Source organism: Penicillium solitum, assembly GCF_028829755.1.
Source record: "Penicillium solitum strain IBT 25940 chromosome Unknown utg000004l_segment0_segment0, whole genome shotgun sequence".
Taxonomy (NCBI): domain Eukaryota; kingdom Fungi; phylum Ascomycota; class Eurotiomycetes; order Eurotiales; family Aspergillaceae; genus Penicillium; species Penicillium solitum.
In genome coordinates, this window is record NW_027072124.1 from 2,592,077 (window position 1) to 2,615,372 (window position 23,296).

Sequence of the window (23,296 nt, forward strand, 5' to 3'; positions counted from 1 at the left end):
TATGGGATCAACAACAAATTCTCTCGTTTTGGAACTAGCAACGCCGGAAGACGTTCCTGCCATCACCGAGGTATGGTTCGCTTCCTTCACACAGCCGATAATCGGGGAAATTTTCCCCAACACCCCCGGTATGCACGAATGGCACCGTGATTGGCACATGAAGGACATTCAGAAGCCGAACTGCAGATATCTGAGAGTAGTTGACACCGAGTCGAAAGATGAGCAAGGCCGACCGCGACTAGTTGCTTTTGGAAAATGGGACCTGGCCATGCCAGATGAGCGAGGTCGTCGCTTTCCAATTTGGCATGCAGACTCACCTTACCAGCAATGTGAGGACTTCATTGCAGAACTGGAGGAGTCGAGGAAACGCGTCATGGGTGATGAAAAGCATTACTGTATGGATGAAACTCCAAAAATTCATAAAGGAAGAAATTCTTACTAACCTGCGAAACTGAAAAAAAAAGACCTGGATACACTAGGCACTCATCCCGATTACCAACGGCGCGGAGCTGGCTCTATGCTTGTCCAGTGGGGCTGCGACTTGGCGGATAAGGATGGCGTTGCGGCCTACGTGGATGCGAGCAAGGAGGGCGCTCCGCTATATCAGAAACATGGATTCGTGGATTTCAATCCGCCCGACGCGGACGTGGCTGCGATGGCTCGCCGTAAGGGAATTCCGAGCGATCGCACTTAAGTTGCTGAATGCTGCCAACTATGCTTCCATGCCGCGAGCTCTGTGATTTGAGAGAAGGGGGGAATATATTTCACCTTACTGCCTTGCATGGTAGCTGATATTTAGTAGCTCAAGTTCATTCTGACAGCTTAGCGAGCCTATCCATGGATCTATCGTCGGAGTCGTGTACCGGCTTAGGAGAAGGAACCCCTACGTTTGAATGTATATCGACGATTAATACCACCATTCGTTACAACGCTGTGTATCATGCTTCCCTCCAGGGAGATAAAAGCCTGATCCAGCTTCTTCTAGAAAAGGGAGCGGACGTCAATATGTAGGGCGGCAACGGTGACAATGCTTTGCAGCCTGTTCCAGTAAACAGGCAGACGGAGGTTGTCCAGCTTCCCTACCTTCCACCCTGTTGAACAATCTACCGAGAGCGTTTACATTGGACAACATTGAATGCATTGCATAGGTCCAGCAAATTATACACCTAACTGCAATCATTCGATTATCCATTGTTAAGTACATAGAAGTTGAAATACCCCAGGAAGACAATGTAAATTCGGTTTGCAGAGGTTGCTGTTGAGCGAACCATATGTACATATTCAGGTATAGGTAATTTCGCAGTCTCGGATCTAATGTCCCAGGACCATTGTTTGAACCTTAGCATCGTATTTGTGGTCTTTCTGCCACTTCTTGGAATACTTGACCCCAAATCCTGTGCTGAAAACTTCTCGAATAGCCTCCAACGGCATCCCTTTGCACTCAGGGTAAAACAGGACCACGAAAACCCAACCAAAGAAGCAGATTCCGGCATAGAAGCCAAAAGCACCACTTGGAGTCCAACTCTTCATCATGGAAAGGAAAGTTGATGAAATGATGATATTCGTACTCCAGCATGTGACGGTGTTCTATTCCGGCTAGTTAGCATGTGTATTAAGAACACGGAATGGGGTGGACATACTAGCATAGTTCCCATTGCTCGAACTTCGAGAGGAATCAGCTCAGTGCCAATCCAAGCAATGGTTGCAACTCCGGATGAATAGCAAGCGACGTAGCAAATAATCGCGACGAGGACCAGGGTGCCAGGCCAGCCGACATTGTTACTCTCCACAACCAGTGTCTCAGTATCTATGGGGATATATCTAAACGCAATGACAGCGACGATCATGCAGATAGACATCCCAAGGACGGTGACTGTTAGAAGAGTACGACGGCCAAACCTATCCACAAGCACGAGATTGACAATCGAAAAGACAAAGTTTGTAGCGGAGACTGTGATGCCGACGGCTGTGGAATTGCTGAATCCGACGATCGAAAATAGCGTTGCTGCATAGTACATCAGAGTGTTGAATCCTCCAAGTTGACTAATTGCCATGATCATGCAGGCGGTTAGAACTGCACGACCGGTGGAAGGTGTAGTGAAAATTCGCTTAAAGGTGACCCAAAGGGATTCCTTGCTCATCGCTTGAGTCACTTCTTGTAGGGATAGCTCAATTGATCTCATTTTAGCCTGCCGTTGCTCAACAGTCGACTTCGGGTATATCCTTAGAAGAACAGCGTCGGCTGCTTCATGCTTTCCATGAGCAACTAGCTGTCGAGGTGACTCTGGGCAGAAAAACAGTAACCCAGCGAGCGCAAGAGCTGGGGCAGATCCAATACCAACGGTCGCTCGCCACCCTTCGCCTTTTACAGTAGCAAAGCCCGCACCCAAGGCGCTTGCAAGGAGTTGACCGAAGGTGACACTCATGTTGTTGAACGCAACCATGCGGCCGCGGTATTGTGCAGGCGCCAACTCACCAACTGTGGATAGGTGAGCCCATCGAGACTGTCACAGGGGAAGACAGACACTTACTATAGAGAGGAACAATCATAGATACGCTTCCTACCCCAAGCCCCACAACAAATCTTCCAGTCGCAAATTGGGCCACGGAAAAGGCGGATGTCTGGAGGATAGTTCCAATCACGAAGACCAGACAGGCGCCCCAGATGGGCCAACGACGACCAAATCGATCGGCAGTGAGACCAGCTCCAACCGCACCAACCAGAGCGCCTCCGCTTGTGAGGGATGTTACCATTTCCTGTTCACTTGAGGTAAGGACATGGCCGAGCGATGATCCGATTGTGACAAGAACGGCGGAGATATAGCCCGTGTCGTAGCCTAGATAATGCATCATTAGTTAATGACCTCTCACCCGTGGACGATTACATGGATAACATACCAAATAAGAGACCGCCGATGGAAACGACAATGGAGATCAACCAAGCTGTCTTGGAGGCAGCTGTTGCCTCAATGCCGCTGAGGTCGGACTGGACTTTAACATAGTCTTCAGGTTCAGCATCCTCGATCTGCTCGACGGAATCCTTGGATATATCCTCCAAATGCTCTTCTTCGTTCTTCGGGCTCATGTTCGTTGTGAATGTTAATGTGAGGAATTTCAAACAATAGTGCAGGCACTTCTGGGGATAGAAGATGTAGGAGTCAACAGGAAGGTCCTTCACAGGTCATTGAGGTGTGTTTTATAGCCGTATGCCAATCGACAATGCAGCAATCCAGCTTACCGTGGTGGATTCCAGAGCGATCGACCTTTGACTGGGAAAGGCTATTTCCCCACGCGGGTACATTTCCCCACGGGGGGAGGTGGGGGTACATGATGCTCCCCATTGGATTGACAGGGATACCACTTGCGGGGAATCAGGCGTATTTGGGAAGGGCGGTGGCAAAAACGAGATATTTGGAGGTGATCGCCAAGTAAAGTCATCACAACAGCCGGGGAATACTTCCCCAACGAGACGGGATTCTCGGGACTTGTGCCCATCGTCATATTCCCCGCCATTCCCCCGCTATTTAAAACGAAGTTTAAACCTATCGCCCGTACTCAGCCTAGCCGCTTGGGTGCTGAAGGCACTGGTATTGACCCCGTAGAATAATCAGCTCAATCAAGTACGGCCGAGGGGACGGGAAGCCCCGTTTCCGATGCCAAAATCAAGCATGACGTATGCAGTTACATGGGACCAAATATATGTAGGTAGTTAACCCAATGTGAGCCCACACTAGGAACTATAAAGTTTTGTTAAATGAGTGTATTCGTGTGAAAACTCCACAACTAAGGCTCAGATAACAGGAGTGTAAATACAATTTCGCCCGGGTGGGTGAATGAAAAGAATGTCAACGGTCTCAAGGGAGGTGCGCGAAGCACACCCTGTAGTATACAGCGGAAAGCCTTATTCCGGTACGTGTAATTGGCTGTCCGCCACAGGATCTCCACCATTGTGTCTAGATGGCCACAACACTAGCGTAGAAGCGAGTATCGTCGCTCTGGTACTTCTCATCGCTCTCAATCTGCTGCTGAATCCAAGCCACGCCATCCATGTAGTCTGTCGATAAAGTCAGCCGCGCGGTCCGTGAACCAGGGGATGATATCAGACAAAACTCACTCTTGATATCCTGGGTGCCGGGGTTGTTCAGACCAGATTCTCCGTTGCGGTGGCCACTAAACCATTTCTCATACCCGTAGTGCTCCTCGCCCTCGTGGCGAGCTTGGATGTCCTTCTTCAGATCCGAACTAGCGATCGAGCATTAGCCAAACATATCCCGGCCTATAAATCACACCAGAACTTACTTGAGGATGGCACCATTAGAGACATCGCCGACGCTTTGGTCCAGGAATTCAGATGCAGAGTGTCTCAGGATGAACCAATTCTGCTTGAAAATGCCGAAGTTGGTGCCGTCGCCTGACTTTCCATCACCTAAGCACGAATGTTAGCATTGTTACTAGTTTCGCCGGCTAACATTTGGACATACCGTAAGTGTAATCGGTGGTCATGGTATCGCTAGTACTAGTTAGCAGGGGTATCAGGCACGGAGACACGGAGACCAGAGAAGTAAACTCACGTCTCCAGCATCGAAATAGCCAAGTCACGAGTGTTGCCACCAGCATTCACGATCTCCTGCTTGCGAGCTCCGAGCCCAGCAACAGTATAGCTGCCCCGATCAGCTGCGATCACCGAAGACACGAAAGCCAAAGTCGAAAAAATGGAGAGGAGCTGCATCTTGCAAAAAGTCAAAAAGAATGAATTGTTTGCTGGTTGGTTTGGTTGGTAGATTTGTGATGTTTCCAAAATTTCGAGGTCAGCGACTTCCTTTTATAATAGTGATTTGACATTTGTGGATGCTGTGCGCAGTTTGACATCTGGAGCAATAAGAATGGTATGATTGAATTGCTTTCTCTTTCCCGTGTGAAAATTGGAAATGATCATCTTGTTTCAGGAGTTGCTTCGTAGTAAATTGAAGAGTTCATTTGCGTTCTCTGTGAACGTGGAAAATATAAGGACACAACCCCATTTTTCTTCTTGTTCGGTGTGCGGACCTTTCTATATTAATATGGATGTAGTTTCAGATCCTATACTAGTCTCAAACCTTGAAATCTAGCTTGAAGGAGATGATGTTGCTTCACAATTGAACAAGTAGACAACAAGGGGACCCAAAGATGGACTTGAGGAGGATGTCTGTGAGACTACAAAAGATAGAAGACGTTAAGTCAAATAGTACTCCATACTCCGTACCTAGATCAATACATGTACTATTCCGAATTGTCATCTTTAGAAGATTCTAAGGTCAACCGGATCCACACTTGAGCGGAGTTTCTTGGAATTACCTGTTTCGATCGGACTTCCGTCCACGGTGGACTCAAATAGGCAACTTTACGTAATACAACTGTAGGCATCCATGGATAACCCGGCGTTTTGAATTTTGTCCCCCTAGTGTCTTACCCACATATGTAGATAGCATAAGAACGTTAATTTATACCTTCTAGGTCAATATGCGTGTCCTCTTCTATATATGATCCTGCAATAAAAGACTATAATGAAAGAAAAACGGGGAATTTCAACAGAGCAATTCCAGCTGCAACCAAACGCTGGGAACTCGACGACGGCTGGCTAGACCGAGAAGGGCTGTGCTTGAGGTTCCATGCGACCTCTTTTGTCGTACACTATTGATAGGCCGTAAAGAACCACGAGTGTTGATTTTATACATACCAAAGTCGACTCCCTCTACTCCGTAGCTAGTCCAGCTGTCAACAAAAGAAGATGGTGTGATACCAATTACAAAACTGTTTACTCCTTTGCACCATTCTTATTTTTCTACACCCACGGTGGGGTCAATATCGTTGGCAATACCGTACAACGCAGTTTTTAGTTATTTTTGATCTGAAGCTATCTGAGACAGGGAGGGCCTAGGAAGGGAGATATATAAGTTCATGATTGGTTGTGAGCAGATGTGGGACTTTTGGACGAAAAACGAGCCCATGGAATCTAATACTGCTCCTACATATGAATTCATTGCACTGATTCTTCCCACCCTAATAACATTTCATTTACTTCTGCTGACGCGCAACCATGCTTGAAGCCAGGGACCAGAGAGAAGTTCCTCGATCCTCTGTCTGCTATCGCAGCAGTCTCGAGATAAAACCCAAAATCATCTGCTTCTCGTCCCCTTCGATGAACATAAGCCTTTTTCAGATCCTCGCTGGTTCGGAATTAGATCGGGAAACTTAAACTGGCCTGTTTGATGATTAGCAAGACAAACCTTTAGCCGCTGGCATATTTGCAAGCGAAGTACCATCGTCATTGAAATATCGCGAGCTTTGGCTTCCACACCTAAGCATATCCTTTGGTGGAGGGCCGAGCAAGGAGATAATTTATTCCAAGATGAATCTGATGAGGATATTGAATAATCAACTGGGTCGGTCCTCTAAAGTAATTACTAGATCTAGTCAAATTGTTAAAATACCTAGGATAGCAACTGAAATGATTGATCCTTACCAATGCACCTAGATTCTATATATCAATATTGTAGTCCTAACTGGCTCCAATGATAACCTCCAGGGCTCGAAATTCGTTTGGCTAGATTGGATGGCTCTGAAGGGGAGGGTCTTTGGCCACCCAAACTATGGAGCTGGCACCCCACCCAAGTTTAGTAGCCACTTGATATCTGTTGACGAGAATCACATGGAGTTGCATGGGATAAAAATGCTTGGGTTATAATGAGGTGCGCGCTCCTCTTCAATATATTGAGAAGCTTGAAGAAGGCCAGCTGGGGTAGACTGAGTTTTGTAAGTATTTGACCGCAAGAATCCCACAGGCGACAGTTTCAATTATTTTTATGTGAGCGTCATTGTCTAGCTGGGAAGGAGTTGTCGATCAGTTCTCAAGGGAACGAGCTATAATATGAATAGAGAAGGAACTTTGATTATAGTCAAGTAATGGTAAATGGTGTAAGGAAGGGGCGATTATATGTTAGGTGTGTATCCAGTATTTATCAATATATATATCAACATACCCACTTGAGGTTCTCAAAAATCATTGGTAAACTTGTAACTACCACTCGAAATACTATATGAAAATACACTATAATAAAGAAATAAACTAGATATAATTCATTATACCATTACACATAAATACATATAACATATTTTGAAGTATTGGTGAAATATCAGGGGTAGGTTTGGGCTAAAAAGCTGAATACCTTCATACAGAAAAGTACTTGATTATTATATCTGTGAGAGGGCTGAATCAATATTCCCGGATATATGTTGTCTATTGTAGGCGGGGAATTCGCCCAGAGGGATAAACATCGTCTCAATTTGAGGGCCGTTCTGAACTTTGGTCGACTAGGCTTGCAAAAAGATTCAATCGTTGAATCGGCTTTCTAGTGTTTGAGGAAGTCCTTAAGACCAGGCCTAAGGAGCTCAAATTGCCAAGTTGGCAGACATGCGTTGAATCATGTTCTCAATCTTCGGACTTGTCATGCACAATTTCAAGATCTCAAGGGCATAATTCTTATGAGCTGTTATATTTCGTTGATGACGTTTAAATGCTAGGACTGGCATAGGGTCTACACTTTGGTAAAGAGGTGTGAACTGGACACTACTATAAAACTTATCAAAAGACGGAGCTCTTCGGAACATCCTGTTTTGATCGGACTTCCGCCCACTGTCTGCTCAAATAGGCAATTTGACGGAATGGAAGTGGTCACAGCGTGACATTTTCGGCCGATCTACATCGCAGGTGGGGTAGGAGGTATTAGCGGTGGTCTGGCAACCTCTAAAGATATCGTATCGAGAAGACTATGATTATGTGCTGTTCAGCATGTTTCTTCTCTGCAAATTTACAGCTGAAGGGTTTGATCTGGGCAGAAAAGGTCCCAGTTGCTTTCAAGTGCCCACTGCCGATATAAATTGGCTCATTCCACTCTCTCAGAAATTCCTCCCAACTGAATCCGCCGTGAAACACCAACACGAAACTTGTCTTATATTTGAACCACGAATATGGCTTTTTCCAAGCAAGTCCTGTCCACGCAATGGACATTCAAAGACCGAGACGATGAGACAGTAGATGCATGGATGCCTGTGGCAGTAGTCCCTTCCACTGTGCAGCAGGATCTAATTGCAAACAAAAAGTTGGGGACCCCACCACCATACAATGTTGGAATATGACATCGGCTGACATTTCTTTATTATGTAGGCTCGAGGATCCCCACCTAGGCCTTAATGAACTCAAGGCGCGCTGGGTCAACAAGAAGGCATGGGTCTATCGACACGAATTTCAGCGACCGGAAATCCCTGCTGGCGCAACCATCGCGCTGGTATTCGATGGCCTGGACACTTTTGCCTCCGTTAAGCTCAACGGCAAGACAATCCTCGAGTCTAGCAATATGTTCCTAGGCTACCGTGTGGATATAACCAAGGCCATGGGCTCACCCAACAGCACAAACGTTCTAGAGATCGAATTCGATTGCGCCGAGACCAAAGCGACCGAGCTACGCAAAAAGGACCCGGATCATAAATGGGTCGGCCTTTTCGGAGATCCGGCGCGCTTGGGTGTGCGCAAGGCTCAATACCATTGGGGTTGGGATTGGGGGCCCGTCATCATGACAGCTGGTATCTGGCGTGAGGTGCGATTGGAAGTCTACTCTGCACGACTAGAGGATCTATGGCCGCAGACAAACCTCGCTCCTGACCATAAAACAGCGACTGTTACGGCAGCTGCGAAGATTGATGCGGTTAGTTCGAAAGGCCATATCGCTCGCTTCCATTTGACTCTACGTGGACAAGAAATCGCGAGCCAGGATATCCCCGTTAGCGACGATAAAAGTGCCCAAGCCATTTTTGAAGTCAGCAATCCCGAATTATGGTGGCCACATGGCTACGGCTCTCAGACCTTGTACGGAGTGTCTGTGTCACTCTTACACGATGGAAACGAGCTACACAATGTGTCTAAGAAATTCGGCATTCGGTCCGCGGAAGTCATTCAGCAGCCGGATAAGCATGGGAAGTCATTCTTTTTCCGAATCAATGGAATAGATATTTTCTGTGGGGGTTCCTGCTGGATCCCTGCCGATAACCTCCTTCCTAGTGTCAGCGCAGAGCGATACCGGAAATGGATCGAGTTAATGGTGGCGGGTGGCCAGGTGATGACTAGGTATGTTAGAGCAGAACTTCCTTATTAGACGGCGGCTAACAATAATTTGAAACAGAGTATGGGGCGGTGGAATCTACGAAGACAATGCTTTCTATGACGCTTGCGATGAGCTTGGCGTGCTAGTATGGCAAGACTTTATGTTCGGTTGCGGCAACTACCCAGTGTGGCCTGAGCTACTAGAGTCTGTACGACAGGAGACAGTCTTCAACATCCGCCGATTGAGACACCGGCCTTCAATAGTTATCTACGTTGGCAACAATGAAGATTATCAAGTCCAGGAGGAGAAGGGACTAACTTACAACTACGAAGATAAGGACCCGGACAGCTGGTTAAAGTCGGACTTCCCAGCACGCTACATCTACGAAAAGCTACTACCAGAAGTGGTATCCGAGTACTCGCCGAGTACTTTCTACCATCCGGGAAGTCCATGGGGTGATGGAAAGGTGTCAAGTGACCCTACTGTGGGAGATATACATCAATGGAATGGTCAGCCAATTCAATCCCCGCAGAGAATTCCAATAGGATTTCTAATTGATCATTGTGACTGACGGCTCTATAGTGTGGCATGGAACGCAGGAGAAATATCAGATCTTTGACACCATGGGAGGCCGCTTTAACAGCGAGTTTGGGATGATAGGCTTCCCGCATATGTCGACAATCGAATACTTCGTGGAAAACGAGAAAGACAAGCACCCACAGTCCCAAGTTATGGACTTCCATAACAAGGCCGATGGACACGAGAGGCGATTGGCGACTTACCTAGTGGAGAACCTGCGCATGTCTACTGATCTAGAGGTATGTTGTTTATCGCGGTCGACTGAAGTGTAAAGGAAGAAAAGATTACTCACACTCTACTTAGACATATATCTACCTCACACAGGTAATCCAGGCAGAGACGATGATGTTCGGATATCGTGGATGGCGCCGCCAATGGGGTGATGATCGAAAATGTGGCGGAGCGCTTCTATGGCAGTTAAATGACTGCTGGCCCACAATCTCGTGGGCAATTGTGGACTACTTCCTGCAGCCCAAACCCGCATATTACACAGTTAAGCGAGTGATGCAGCCCGTAACGGTCGGTGTACAACGCGCACACCACGACTGGAGTGTGGTGCACGCAGAACCAGCCAAACAGAGCCCCTATCAGGTGTGGGTTGCTAGCAGCCGACAGTCCGTGGTGAAGGGGACTGTCGAGCTACGATTCTTATCTGTGGAGACCGGTAAGGACCTTAGCGCCCCGGCGATCTTTGAGAACGTCACCATTGCAGCCAATGGTAGTACCGACATCACAAGTGGGATCATTGACCATGTCGCCGAGCCCGAGACACACATTCTGGCCGCGCGGCTATGGATAGATGGCCAGATTGTGTCCAGGGACGTTGACTGGCCACAGCCGCTCAAGTACCTCGACTTTCCTGATCGCGGACTGGAAGTGAGGCCACAGCCAGGAGGTTCAGCCGGAAAGCAACTCCTAGTAATCAGCTCACAGAAGCCGGTGAAATGTCTTGTCTTCGAAGAGCGGGCGAATGTGCGGATCAGCGACAGCGCTATAGATATTGTTCCGGGCGATGAGCAGGTGGTGGAGATTACGGGGCTAAGTGACAGTGACCCACCGTTGGGCTATCGTTATTTGGGTCAGTAGATCTTTTCAACCATTTTTAAAAAACAAGGGCTGTGATATAATGGAAGTTTCCAGTTTTCTAGTTGTGAGATGTGTTGTGATATGAGGCTGGTGCAGATCAGGAACCAAGCCGCACCGTCGGAATTAGCTCCGAAGTGTCAATACAGACGACCAAGTTGATTGGAAATCAACTTGGCTAATTGTTGTATATATAGGCTCATGTATCCCTCTGAAATAACAACTCAATCCATATCTTTGAACTACAACAGGTTATGAGCCCGAGAGCATAATCTCGGGTGCCGTCTCTACTCATCTGAGAATCATCTCATCAATCTTGATTATATATCTACCCCGCTTTCGCAATCATCACTATGTCTGCTCTGGTCCATGACTCTCCTGACCGAGCCGTCACGGCCATCGAACCTCTGACGGGAAGCGATAACTTCGCGACCTGGAAACGTCTCATGACCTCCTACCTCAAAGCCAGGCAGGTCTGGGATGTCGTGTCGGGCGACCTTCAGCGTCCCGACTGTCTATTCAAGTACGCCAAACCTATTACGGCGGACATCCACCCCTTGGTGGAGCCCCACCTCAATGGGGCGGTGAGGCAGCGAGCCATTGAAGCGCGCCTCGAAGTGGAGGTCCAGGCATTCGAGCGCCACCGTGAATGGTCGCGCCGCGAAGCCGAGGCCTACCACACCATCTTCCGGTACCTGTCCCCCCACATCAGCATTCATATCGCGGGACTAGAGACATCTCGTGACCTCTGGAATGAACTTGAAGAACGGTACCGGCGTATAGAACTCGCCACCTTCTGCGAACTGTTTGCTCAACTTCGCGAGACAACCGGCGAACGATGCGCCAGTGCGCGTGATTTTGTTGATCGCGTACGGCTGCTCGTATATCGATTGAATGCCATCGCTCCAGGATCAATCGGTGACAAGACACATATTGCGATTCTGCTCACGCAGATCGGACCGGAATACATCCTGGTTGTGGATGCGATCCAGAATGACAAGGATCCGGTCAACCCGACTACGATCGGAAATCGGCTGTCCAACGCCGAGCAGACGGTCCGACGAAAGGAGTCTCCCGTGCCCCCGCAGGGAGTCCTAGGGCCGTCAATCAATGCAGTGCAGAGAAATCCCAAGAAATGTACCTACTGCAAGAAGCGCGGCCATGTGGTCGCGGAGTGCTGGAAGAAACAGCGCGAAACACACCCGCCTAGGGACTATGCCCTGAAGGCCGAACGGAGTGCTTCCGGCTCACCAAGAAACAACATGCATAATATACCGTCAAGCCAGAGAGAAGATCGGCAGGGCCCGCCGACTTCCAAGAGACCGAGGATCAATATCGTGAGGGCGAGGGTGACGACCCTCTATACCCACGCACCGTAACCCCGGTGGATCCTGGACTCGGCCGCCACCAGCCACATCTGTTGGGACCGGAGCTGCTTCAGCAGTCTGCGGCCCCACCGCGAGATGTTGGACACGGCGGGTGATCCAGTGGAAGCCGAAGGGATTGGTACGGTGAAGCTCACGCTCCGGGGGAAGTTCAACCAACCCCTGGTATTAAAGAATGTATACTTCGCGCCACGCGTCGGGATGAACCTGATCAGCGTGCCGAAATTATTGCGAGACCGCTACTCGGTGGCGGCGCACCCGCAGAACGTCTTTGTGCAACGCCGAGGACGGACCGTGGGGACTGCCTACTATGCGGAGGAGGATCTGTTGATCCTGCGGTGCCATGTGAGCAGAAGATCTCGAGAGCGAGTCCAACTGGCGAGGGCGCCGGCGACCCGTGGCTATGCAGATTCCCTGGAACCGCAGTCGGTGGCTATGGACGTCGACGACCCTCAGGAGTCAAGTGACGCATAATGCGCAACGTCAACCTCTGAACTCGGTGGTGAAGCTGTGATACTCGAAGAAGATGCGTGCAAAGGAGTGGACTAGGCCTCCGAAGCGATATGGTACGCTCGGATGGGACATCTGAACCGGGGAGACTTGAGGGTGGTCCTCCGGTAGACCGGCACTCCGTACCGACCGCTGACGCAGGCGCAGCTGCTGGCAACGCCGCAGTGCCCAGCGTGTATGTCGGGTAAGCAGCATCAGAAGAGGAACTCCCGTGTAAGACGGCCACGTCTGCATTTAACGAGAATCTTTGAAATGATCCATTCGGACATTATGGAGATGCCGATCGCCCAAGATGGCTCCAGGTACGTGATCACCTTTACTGACGATTATTCTCGCGGCTCGTGGGTATATGCCATGAGATAGAAGCATGAAGCGCTCCAGAAGTTCCAACAGTTTGAGGCCTGGGTGCACCGACAGTTCGGCGCCCAGATCAAGAGGTTCCTCACCGACAATGGGAGAGAATACCTGCCGATCGGAACACACCTCGAGAGCCAGGGAGTTGAGTTCGACACCTCGCCGCTATACTGCAAAGGGCAGAATGGTTTAGCCGAACGCACGAATCGCACTATCCGGGAGCGGATCAACACGCTCCTATCCGATACGAAACTTTCTCCTTCCTGGTAGACCGAGCTTGTGGACACGGTGGTCTACCTAAAGCTGCGCGTACCAGTATCGATTTTACAGAAGAAGACACCGTTCGAAATATTGTACGGGAAGCCGCCCTCGTTGTTGCATCTGCGACGGATCGGCTCCCGCGCATAGGTATTGATTCCCAAAGAGCATCGAGCAAAGCTCGGACCCAGGTCGTCCGAGTGCCGATTACTAGGTTACTATGAGCCGAATCAGTACAAACTGTATGAGATCCATTCCGGAAAGACCGTCTTTTCCCATGATGTCGAGTTCGATGAGAGGACCCCTGTGGCGCCACTTATCGAGGGGGAATCAGGCAACGACCTCCCGGACAACGCTCCTCCATCATCGGTCTTTCCGTTAGTACCCTCCTTGGCTAATGGGCTGCCGACACCACCGGTATCGCCTTTGCCCTTTTCATCCGAGCAAGAGAAAACGCCGTCTCAGCATAGGGAGGAAATACCTCCACCGGTCAATCCAACTGAACAGGAAGCAGAGTCCACATAGGACCTCGGCTATTCCATCTATGGCCGCAGAAGACGACCTTCACGGCGTCTTCTAGAGTCATTAGGCAAGGTATACTCGACAGGCACATTGAATCCCGCACCGGCCAGGTAAGTCGACCCGGTGGCCTTTCGGGAAGCTGTGTCGGGTTCAGATCAGCTGGAATGGTGGGCTGCCATCCAGAAAGAATATGCGTCGCTTCTCGAACACGGAATATGGGAAAAGGTTCGACGAGAGGACGTTCCCGCCGGAGATCATGTGATTGGCTGTAAATAGGTCTTCAAGACTAAAGTCAACGGAACGCGCAAAGCGCGATTGGTGATTAAAGGATATCGGCAGAAACATGGCATCGACTATCACGAAACGTTTGCTGCTGTGTCACGAATGGACTCGGTCCGCTGTATCATTGCCAGCGCCGCATTACGCGGATGGAAGCTTCACCAATTCGACGCCGTTACGGCGTTCTTACACGGTGACGTGGACTCTTCCATCTACATGGAGTTGCCCGAAGGATTCGAAGAGCCAGGCTACGTATACCGGCTTCGCCGCTCTTTGTATAGACTCAAACAGGCCCCGCGGATTTGGTACCAATACGTCCACCGCGTGCTGGCCGCCCATGGCTTCACCATGGCAGAATCGGACAACTGCGTGTTCTACAAATCCGATTGCGTGGTCTGTGTCTATATCGATAACTTTCTTATTACGGCAGCCAATTCGCACGAAATCAAACAAGTGCAATAAGTATTGGAGAAGGAGTTTCAATTGAACGACCTTGGAACTCCGCGTTCATTCCTCGGAATCCAATTCGACTATCATACCGACGGAGGTGTTTCTATTCACCAACACCAGTACATCCAAAAGATTCTGTCTGACTTTGGCATGGAAACCTGTTAGGCAAAGACTACCCCGATGAATCCTAAGCAAGTTTTGAATTATTATCCGGACGAAGCACCTCCAGACGAGGAAGCCAAAGCACGATTTGTAACCGCCATCGGTTCGTTGATGTATCTGATGGTTGGAACGCGACCGGACATCGCGTTTGCGCTGGGCACGTTGAGTCGCTTCACGTCTCAGCCGCAATCGCACCACTAGGTCGCCCTGCAGCGATTGCTTCGCTATGTCAAAGCCATATAATACCATCGCATCACATACCGCAGCGGACAATTGATTGGATATACGGATGCCGACTTTGGCGGCTCTGTCGTCACTGATGGAGCCTACTCGACGTCCGGGTACGTATTCTAACTTGCGGGTGCGCCGGTTTCCTGGTCGTCTAAGAGACAGGGGGAAGTAGCCACGTCTACAACTTATGCCGAATACATCGGGCAATACAATGCCATTCTGCATTTGTAATGGCTCCGCACCTTTCTGGCCGAGACGCAACTGTATCGGTCCCCGGTCACCAACATCATGGCTGACAACCAGTCCGCTATTGCCCTCTCGCGCAATCCCGAGTTCCACAAACGGACCAAACATTTCAATGTGAAATTCCATTATCAGCGAGCAGTGCTGAATGCTGGCGAGATTGGTCTTCAATATGTTCCTACTGCGGAACAGGCCGCTGACGGTCTCACCAAGCCGTTGGGACCTACGGCTTTTACCAAGTTCTGTAGTCTTCTAGGAATCGAAGCCTTGGAGACTCGGAGGCAACAAATGTGACAGCGCAGGCGCTCTTTCCACTTTATTTTCCCACGAAGGTTTTTTGAGTGGTTTTACCGAGGCTTGCCTGCACAGCGTTAATCCAGTATCGCCTTGCCAGCAAAGCGATCCTGAGGGGGAATGTTGTGATATGAGGCTGGTGCAGATCAGGAACCAAGCCGCACCGTCGGAATTAGCTCCGAAGTGTCAATACAGACGACCAAGTTGATTGGAAATCAACTTGGCTAATTGTTGTATATATAGGCTCATGTATCCCTCTGAAATAACAACTCAATCCATATCTTTGAACTACAACAAGATGGATACAATTTGAACATAGAGGAATCTTGTAGGAGTATTTCACCAGTAGGAAGAATTGTGAGGTTAACTACTCAAGTGTACTGTGAGAGAAAAATGGCCTCTGATTTCGCCTGGCAAGTCTGGCACAGAACGAATGTCTCGACAGGTGACTGCTCTGATTTTGACTTAGTAGAATGAGCCCATTATGCCCTAAACAGGAACCGAGGTAGCAAAATAGCCTGCATCTTTTGCCACAACAGTTCATGGGCTTGTTAAATTCAATGCTTGTTTAAGGCGTCTACCTCAGGCCGAAAGCATCTCTGTTTTTGCGTGCATCACCTGGTCCCTAATATTCTACAAGTAAATTGCCAAGATAGTAAAAGACTCAAATCACATGGCATTTGACTGACTCGGACTCCACATCTGCACACCCGCAAACCCGCAAAAAAGTCGTTTTCACGGAGACGTCCGCAGAATTGGGGCCGAAATACCCGTCAATCCGGGGAAGTAAAGGCGGAGTATTACCTTTTTCGTCGAGGAGTAGGCGGAGGAAGCCGAGCCATTTTCGGCAGAGGACGAATTACCCCGGTTTTCTAGGTAGCGATCGGCTTCGATCACTCGTTCGGGGGAACTCATATCCCCACCGAGGAGCCGAAAGGCCTTTCATGATTGGACAAACGGAGGGCAGGGAATTTGACCAGAATCCGTTTCAGCTAAGGACATCCGAGACATTCACACACGTACCACTCACTTCATATGCTGACAAGGGAGATAAAAGTAACTCCCCGTCATGACAATAAATATCATGCCACGGCCATCTTTTCCCCAATGAATTGAGTCATTATTTTCGCGGATCACATCCGGCGTGGAGAACACGACCTTTTCATCATGACAGATAATACATATCCAGATCAATTAGTCGAGAAGGAAGGTGCCACCGACGCTATGCATCAGGAGCATAAGGAGGGTGTCAAGGTTGAGACTGTTCAGGGCTCACTGGCTCTCGACATTGCCAGGCGGACGAGCCCCCCGAACCCCTGGAGTGTTCAGATGAGAAAGCTATATTTATTTTTGACTGTGGCATACCTTTGCTCAGCCGTAAACGGTATGAGAAAGACAATTGATACCTGATGAAGAATTTTCACCACTAACTAGTTCAGGATTTGATGGCTCCCTGATGGGTGCTCTGCTCCCCATACCGCAATTCCGTGAAACTTTCGGCTCTGGGTTGGTCGGTTCTAAAGCCTCCTTGATTCAGGGAATGTACACCATTGGAGGTGTCTCTGCGCTGCCGTTTGTCGGAGTGTTCTTAGATACTTGGGGTCGACGGTGCGGTATGTTTACTGGATCCTGTGCTGTCATCCTGGGTACAATCATCGGCGGTACTGCCAACCACATGGATCAATTGCTCGCCAGTCGATTCTTCCTTGGTACGTGTCTAACACCTTTACCCCAGTCTGGATGACATTGTTAACATATCTCAGGGTGGGGATATTCCTTGGCCTCCGCTGCCGCACCCGCCTACGTTGTCGAGATGAGCCATCCTGCCTACCGTGACGTTCTGACCGGTTTATACAATTGCCAGTACTTCGTCGGCGCTATCGCCGCTGCTGGTGCTTGTCGTGGATCTCTGAGATTCGAGAGTTCGCTCGCGTGGCGCATCCCCATTTGGTGTCAGTTGATTTCATCCAGCATTGTGGTGTTGAGTGTTTGGTTTATACCCGAATCACCTCGATGGCTCTACAGCCATGGCCGTCGCGAGGAAGCCTGGGATGTTATCACCAAATATCACGGCGAGGGTGTCCGGGATAATGCCTATGTTCATCTACAGGTCCGGGAATACGAAGAGGCGATCAACCTGGAAGGTTCGGATAAGAAGGCTTGGGACTTTAGGGGCCTCGTTAACACAAAGGCTGCGAGATGGCGTCTCATGTGTGTGGCTATTGCATCTTTTATGAGTCAGTGGGCCCAGGCTGGTGTCACGACCTACTACATTGGTGGGCTTTTAGCCACAGCTGGTATCACTGATACTACTCGAGTGCTGGATGTCAATCTTGGAAACACAGTTCTTTCTGCTGGCTTAGCCTATCTGGGAAGTTATTTGGGCCCCAAATTCCGACGCAGACCTATGATGATCGGCGCGTCTATTGCTTGCAGTGTACGTATATACGTCCCGCGTGGTGTTTCTTTTTATCAATGTTCTACGCTAACGGTTCGATTATGCAGATCTGCTTTGCTTGCTTTGCAGCCACAACCGGAGTGTACACAAAGACAGAGGAAACAGGGGCAGCCACTGCTTCTATTGTGTTTATTTTCTTGATCGGCGCTTGTTTCAGCTTCGGCTGGACCCCGTTGCAAGCCATGTACGCCGTCGAATGTCTTTCATACGAGACTCGTGCCAAGGGTATGGCGATGTACTCTGTCTTCACCAATATTGCCTTGCTGGTGAATCAGTTTGGAGTCGGAAATGCTATCGATGTCATTGGCTGGCACACTTATATCATCTTGGCCGGCTGGAATATCGTCCAAGGAGTGTTTATCTACTTCTTCGCTGTTGAAACGAACAATCGGACCCTCGAAGAACTCTCGGAGATCTTTGATGCGCCCAACCCTCGCAAGAAGAGTACGGAATCACGGGAGGTCTTGGTTTCTGAGACTGCGAATCAAGTGATCGAAGTTAAGGGTGCATAGGCTATTCATATTCAACCCAGTCTTTTCCAGTGTTTTTTAGTTGTAACGAATATTCTACCATATTCATGTTATGGGAATGCCCAATGTGTTGCTCATATTTGAGAATAGGAGATGACTATATGGATGAAAGACTTTGGATGAGTGGATGGCTTTTTTCTTATGAATCTAATTGTTGATATTGCCATGGTTTCTCTCACTCCGATCAAGTAACAGAACGAAAATAAATATAAAATATTGTTAATAAGTGACACCAAGCTATCTACCTACATCTCCTATATACAAAATATCACGTCGCCTAAACAATCAACGCCTGATCTATGACTTGACCTCTGCGTCAGAGACACTAGATCCCACATTCGGTAACGGTGTAGCCACGACGGTGCCGGTGCACATCAAGGAGTTTCCGAAGCAGCTGTTGCTGATGATTGTGCGATGAAAGGGTATTCGAGAGTGGTGGCTTCAGTACCGTCGACGATGATAGTGACGAGAGGGTTAAAAGTGACCCAAAATCGGGTCAAGAAACATGGAGGAACGCATGTTGGAGGTAGGGAAGTCGAAGGGAACAGAGAAAAGAAAAGGGGGGAAAAGGATGTATGGGGTTTCAAGTGTGCAGAGTCAAGGGCTATCGATGGGAGTAGTGTATATATAGAATTCCTTGAATTGAACAACATTGAAGGTCAAAGTCCACTTCCAACATTCCCCACAATTACGATCGATTATGTACATTGGTGGTGCCTTGGATATATAAATCCAAATAAGGAAGTCTTTAGTCGCTGTTCTTCGGCGGGTTGATATCAAAATCATCCATAAATAGTTTTACATACGAATTCACGTAAAATAGCGGTTCGACATGAGTTGATCAACACTCGACGGTCGTCTGACGATCGTCCAGAGCACACGGGAGAACGGGATCTACGAAGATATTTTCTCATGTGGGTCAAATGTTGATTGGCTCTAGTCACGTATAGGACGAGGTTAATCTGAGACATGTCCTTTCATTACGTGAGCCTTTCTACCCTTGAAAAATTCAATAGGCCTGCCGATCCGCCTACGAAGTCTAGATCATGGCATGATGCAGGAAAAATGAGCTAGTGGGTACGGAGTGACCGAAGAGCCAATCTTTCTAGTCCGTATTTCATCACTATGATAAAGCTAGATACGGAGTACGGTATTCGGTATATAGATGTGTGTTACGATGCAGATCAGATTGGTATCATAATTATAAACATGAAAGGCAATTCGACAACAATCTCACGTATTTCCTGCAGGGGTATATGAATTCAGGAAAGACATTGACGCATCTTCATTCTGAGCATTGAGGTCAAAAATCTCAGGCCAGAGGTTACTGTGGTCCCAACTCAAGTACTCCCACATGTACTGAGACGAAAGTGTCTCAAAGGACGTTGCAGTCCAATCTGAAACACGATCACGAGCCACCTGTTGGCCGGTGTTGAAAGCATTCGGAGGAAGGAAATTTTGGGGGTCGAGACCGTCTCCACTTGCATCAAGCGGCGCTGCCCTGGGAGCATGAAGATTACACTCCAGAATGCCGGAAATGACCTCAAGGGAGCGTCCCGCGGTGTGTCCGTAAGGTTTCATGCGGCCAAGGGTCAACATGGCTGTTTCAACCTGCGTCTTGCACGTTTCGAATGAAGCAGCGGAATCGTGGTCTGCGACGCCAGCGGACAGACAAATCAGTGGAACCATAGTAGCTTGGAATAACATCCAAACAGCGTTCCAGCCGATCATTTCGTTCAATCGGGTTGTTGAAGAGATGTCTTGGATGCAAATCGCTGCGATTTCCTGGCATTTCTGGATAGCAGTGCGTTCTTCAACTCGGATGGCCACGAAGGGAACTCGTCGCATAGCGTAGTTGAGTAGAGTTGGGCGATAAAGTAACATGCGATGATTGTAGAATCGCCACCGCATCACAGTACGCACTGCATATAGTGATTCGGGACATGGTTCGTAATCCTTAAGGACCGGTGGCAGGTCATGCCACCACCGAACAAGCTGTGATTCCAGATCGAACATCTCCTTGTGCGACAGGGTTGGTAGCGCAGCTAATGATTCTTGAATCTTCAACGCAATTTTCACAAATTGGACATTTTCCGTCAAGGGGAGGACCTCGAAATATGATTCCTGTCAAGAGTCAATTTAGGAAGAGAACCTGGAATGATTCACCCCGGGGAAAAGAAAATTGGGTCAGGGGATGTGCACCTTGTCAAGCCGACTGGGCAAGTTGACTGTGATGCTCGGGCCAAAGTAATCCATACTTGGCCGGCCGAGCGTTTCGTGGCCCCAGGTCTCCAAACAGCAAAGTGACCACCAGACGCGACGTTTGAATTCCTGGATTCCGGACTTCTTGGCATCTAGTATCGAATGAATATCCGAAGGTTCCCGTTGCAGGCCTAATGTAACCGCCATCCGCAGTGATGCGCCCATAAGGGAGTATGCGAGATTCGGCTGGCTGGTATAGTGACAGTACCAGCCACCCATGAGTCCTAGAGCCTGAACGACTTCAAGGCTAGGATTCCCGAGTGAACGTAGATTTAGGTGATTCATTGAACGCTCAAAATACACATGATGGGTATGGTTATCTGCGCCTGCGGCTGTAATATTTCCCAACGCCAGAACTATGTTGAGTAGTGCAAGCCATCGATCATCCTTCCGACGGTTAAGTAGGTACGTTGTGCGAAAGGCTTCTTCGTCTATGAGTGGCGCAAATGGCTGGAAGTTGATAAAGTATGCATCTAGCATTTGATGTTCCGTGGGTGGGGGGTCAGGTTGAGGTGTCGCTTGCGACGGAGGCAACGAGTTGGTTGGCTGTGGTCCTTGGTCTTTACTTAAAGATTGAGCGAAATATGAGTTAACTGCCGGATGAAGCCAGGCAATGACCTTCAATGCGGCCTGAATAGACGAAACGCCTAGATAGGATGTTGGGTGCCGAGCCGAGAGTGATAAGGCGTTGACGTCGTCTGAGATATGTCCGACTGATTCCGAGGTACTGGGGCAGTGAATTTCATCAAGTTGCTCTGCGGGTATTGTATGTAGTGACTCCAGACCAGGCATTTCTCCCGACAGTGCCGAGTCATGAGTGTCGAGGGACGCGGCCACAATCGATGAGTCTTGGTGCTGAGAATATTGGGACCCGCCGCCTGCGGTCATCAAGTCTAACAACTTGTCCCTTGAAAAATGGGCGATGTTCTCAGGGGCCGTATCCGGAAAAAGCCTTTCAAGTGTGCTTTTGTAGTCGGGCGAGGGTATTGTCAATTTCTCTGACTGGCTAATTTGATCAGTTTTGTCGTCCAACCTCCTGGGTTTTATGTATTCAATTTTCTGGTTTACCTTTGCGAGGCTCGGGGTCCTGTGTAGCCACACAGCTCCGGCTTCTTGTACCATCGACAAGCTTCACAGGGCTTCTCGCCATCGCATTTAATTTTGCGACGACGACACGAAGTGCAGGCTCGCGGTGTGGATCCGCGCCGGCTGAGTCGTTCACTCCGCCTTTTATGCTTGGGGTTCCGTAAACCCTCTTCGCCGTCCTGAGCCTTGAACGCGATAAACATGATATAAAATGTTACAATCAGATGCGGGGTAAAAGTTCGACGTGCCTGAAAAGAAGAAAGATTATGCAGAAGGTAAAAGGATATATGTGGGGGGGGGGATAGAAAGGGTCTAGTCTGCGGGTTTTCTCGGCCCCCGTTTTACCAAAAACATTCAGACATCTAAACATCCATGTGATATGCAGCAGGTGAGAACCTTGGAACAACCAATGCAGGGATTGGGCTTGTCCAAGGGGTGGCTTTTTGTCAACGGTACAGTGTACTCCGTATACATAAATGTTAGCCATTCATAGGTGATGCCCACTCAACTCACTAGTTAGTCATTTCACAACTATCCAATCTATCCAATGAATACCATGTGGCCTCGGCCTCCTATTCCCACTTTTTATAATTCATCTGCAACAAGTTCGAGGTATAACATATAACACCGGGATTTCTCCGTCAGTCCCAAGGTCTGTCCAGGGGTGTCCACCTGTCTGTTTGGGATTTGAGATAGACGGAGACTAAACCTATTTGGGTAAAAGGCAGGCGGAGCTCGTGACTTCGCTTACAGCTTCCTATAATCGTATATCGACACCTGGACAATCCAGGTAGGTTTCACGTGCTTGGTGGCATGTTTCTTCTCTTCCTTACTTCCTCGAATAACTCTGGCCTGATCAGAGGATATGGAAGGAGGATAGACGCACAGTCTCCCAATGGCGTTGATTATCAAAGCTTCGCTGTAGTTCGTTTCCATTATATTAGAGAGCAGTTCTCAATCTGTGGCTTCTTGGAATGGGCTCACCCCAGATCTGCACGTTACTAGGATAGAGCGTAAATTCCCCAGGTTGAGCCAATACCGCGACTCCACTTCCCCCGGATCAGAATTTCTTGGAAGGATTCCAAGCTTCCTGATTCGCCTTGGAAAGTTGCACTAAAGCATGCTCGGGAAACCCGTGAGGGGGCGGAGACAAATCATGAGCATTGGACGCCAGGATTCCCCACCCCTCCAGGATTGGTACATATGTCCGAACCCAGAGCTTTACCTAGAACGAAAGGAATAAACGGGCACATGGCATCTCCAGGTTGATGTGTACCTTGAAAGCGGGGTTAAATCGGTGAGTAGTTAGTGCCTTCGGGTATTCTCGCCCTGATTCTTTCACCATCGACCTGGTCCAAAGTAAAGCAGGTGCCATTTGCATGCGGAGCATTCTCGTGGAATGAGACAGCGGCAATGCTGAGCTTGGAACTGCCCAGCACTATCTGTGCTCTCCTTTTCCACCTTGTATGAGTA

General features: G+C 48.9%; 11 protein-coding genes across 11 annotated transcripts; 7 read left to right on the forward strand and 4 right to left on the reverse strand.

Moving 5' to 3' along the window:
• Position 1: 1 nt before the first annotated feature.
• Positions 2 to 694, forward strand: N7455_006977 (uncharacterized protein; the record flags this gene model as incomplete). Its single annotated transcript, XM_040953674.2, has 2 exons — positions 2 to 395; positions 465 to 694. 2 exons carry the CDS (start codon positions 2 to 4, stop codon positions 692 to 694), a joined length of 624 nt encoding a protein of 207 aa, XP_040815872.1.
• A 617-nt stretch (positions 695 to 1,311) lies between these two features.
• Positions 1,312 to 3,085, reverse strand: N7455_006978 (myo-inositol transporter; the record flags this gene model as incomplete). The annotated part of the gene is made up of 4 exons (XM_040953717.2): positions 1,312 to 1,587; positions 1,641 to 2,479; positions 2,532 to 2,837; positions 2,899 to 3,085. 4 exons carry the CDS (start codon positions 3,083 to 3,085, stop codon positions 1,312 to 1,314), a joined length of 1,608 nt encoding a protein of 535 aa, XP_040815971.1.
• An 868-nt stretch (positions 3,086 to 3,953) lies between these two features.
• On the reverse strand, positions 3,954 to 4,729 carry N7455_006979 (uncharacterized protein; the record flags this gene model as incomplete). Its single annotated transcript, XM_040953573.2, has 5 exons — positions 3,954 to 4,054; positions 4,115 to 4,242; positions 4,300 to 4,426; positions 4,482 to 4,510; positions 4,572 to 4,729. The coding sequence occupies 5 exons, from the start codon at positions 4,727 to 4,729 to the stop codon at positions 3,954 to 3,956; spliced, it is 543 nt and encodes a 180-aa protein (XP_040816091.1).
• A 3,278-nt stretch (positions 4,730 to 8,007) lies between these two features.
• N7455_006980 (beta-mannosidase) lies at positions 8,008 to 10,802 on the forward strand (the record flags this gene model as incomplete). Its single annotated transcript, XM_040953524.2, has 5 exons — positions 8,008 to 8,138; positions 8,204 to 9,160; positions 9,216 to 9,646; positions 9,720 to 9,955; positions 10,020 to 10,802. 5 exons carry the CDS (start codon positions 8,008 to 8,010, stop codon positions 10,800 to 10,802), a joined length of 2,538 nt encoding a protein of 845 aa, XP_040815972.2.
• A 350-nt stretch (positions 10,803 to 11,152) lies between these two features.
• Positions 11,153 to 12,178, forward strand: N7455_006981 (DUF4219 domain-containing protein; the record flags this gene model as incomplete). Its single annotated transcript, XM_065605473.1, has 1 exon — positions 11,153 to 12,178. One exon carries the CDS (start codon positions 11,153 to 11,155, stop codon positions 12,176 to 12,178), a length of 1,026 nt encoding a protein of 341 aa, XP_065461327.1.
• Positions 12,179 to 12,262: 84 nt separating this feature from the next.
• N7455_006982 (uncharacterized protein) lies at positions 12,263 to 12,658 on the forward strand (the record flags this gene model as incomplete). Its single annotated transcript, XM_065605474.1, has 1 exon — positions 12,263 to 12,658. One exon carries the CDS (start codon positions 12,263 to 12,265, stop codon positions 12,656 to 12,658), a length of 396 nt encoding a protein of 131 aa, XP_065461328.1.
• Positions 12,659 to 12,667: 9 nt separating this feature from the next.
• On the reverse strand, positions 12,668 to 12,963 carry N7455_006983 (uncharacterized protein; the record flags this gene model as incomplete). The annotated part of the gene is given in 2 exon segments (XM_065605475.1): positions 12,668 to 12,922; positions 12,934 to 12,963. 2 exon segments carry the CDS (start codon positions 12,961 to 12,963, stop codon positions 12,668 to 12,670), a joined length of 285 nt encoding a protein of 94 aa, XP_065461329.1.
• A 1,249-nt stretch (positions 12,964 to 14,212) lies between these two features.
• On the forward strand, positions 14,213 to 14,920 carry N7455_006984 (uncharacterized protein; the record flags this gene model as incomplete). The annotated part of the gene is made up of 2 exons (XM_065605476.1): positions 14,213 to 14,500; positions 14,723 to 14,920. 2 exons carry the CDS (start codon positions 14,213 to 14,215, stop codon positions 14,918 to 14,920), a joined length of 486 nt encoding a protein of 161 aa, XP_065461330.1.
• Positions 14,921 to 15,238: 318 nt separating this feature from the next.
• Positions 15,239 to 15,487, forward strand: N7455_006985 (Ty1/Copia family ribonuclease HI; the record flags this gene model as incomplete). Its single annotated transcript, XM_065605477.1, has 1 exon — positions 15,239 to 15,487. One exon carries the CDS (start codon positions 15,239 to 15,241, stop codon positions 15,485 to 15,487), a length of 249 nt encoding a protein of 82 aa, XP_065461331.1.
• A 759-nt stretch (positions 15,488 to 16,246) lies between these two features.
• Positions 16,247 to 18,465, forward strand: N7455_006986 (uncharacterized protein). Its single transcript, XM_040953673.2, has 4 exons — positions 16,247 to 16,871; positions 16,927 to 17,196; positions 17,251 to 17,924; positions 17,993 to 18,465. The coding sequence occupies exons 1-4, from the start codon at positions 16,655 to 16,657 to the stop codon at positions 18,455 to 18,457; spliced, it is 1,626 nt and encodes a 541-aa protein (XP_040815975.2). The 5' UTR covers positions 16,247 to 16,654; the 3' UTR covers positions 18,458 to 18,465.
• A 1,243-nt stretch (positions 18,466 to 19,708) lies between these two features.
• On the reverse strand, positions 19,709 to 22,026 carry N7455_006987 (Zn(II)2Cys6 transcription factor; the record flags this gene model as incomplete). Its single annotated transcript, XM_040953683.2, has 3 exons — positions 19,709 to 20,599; positions 20,678 to 21,743; positions 21,806 to 22,026. 3 exons carry the CDS (start codon positions 22,024 to 22,026, stop codon positions 19,709 to 19,711), a joined length of 2,178 nt encoding a protein of 725 aa, XP_040815948.2.
• Positions 22,027 to 23,296: the final 1,270 nt, after the last annotated feature.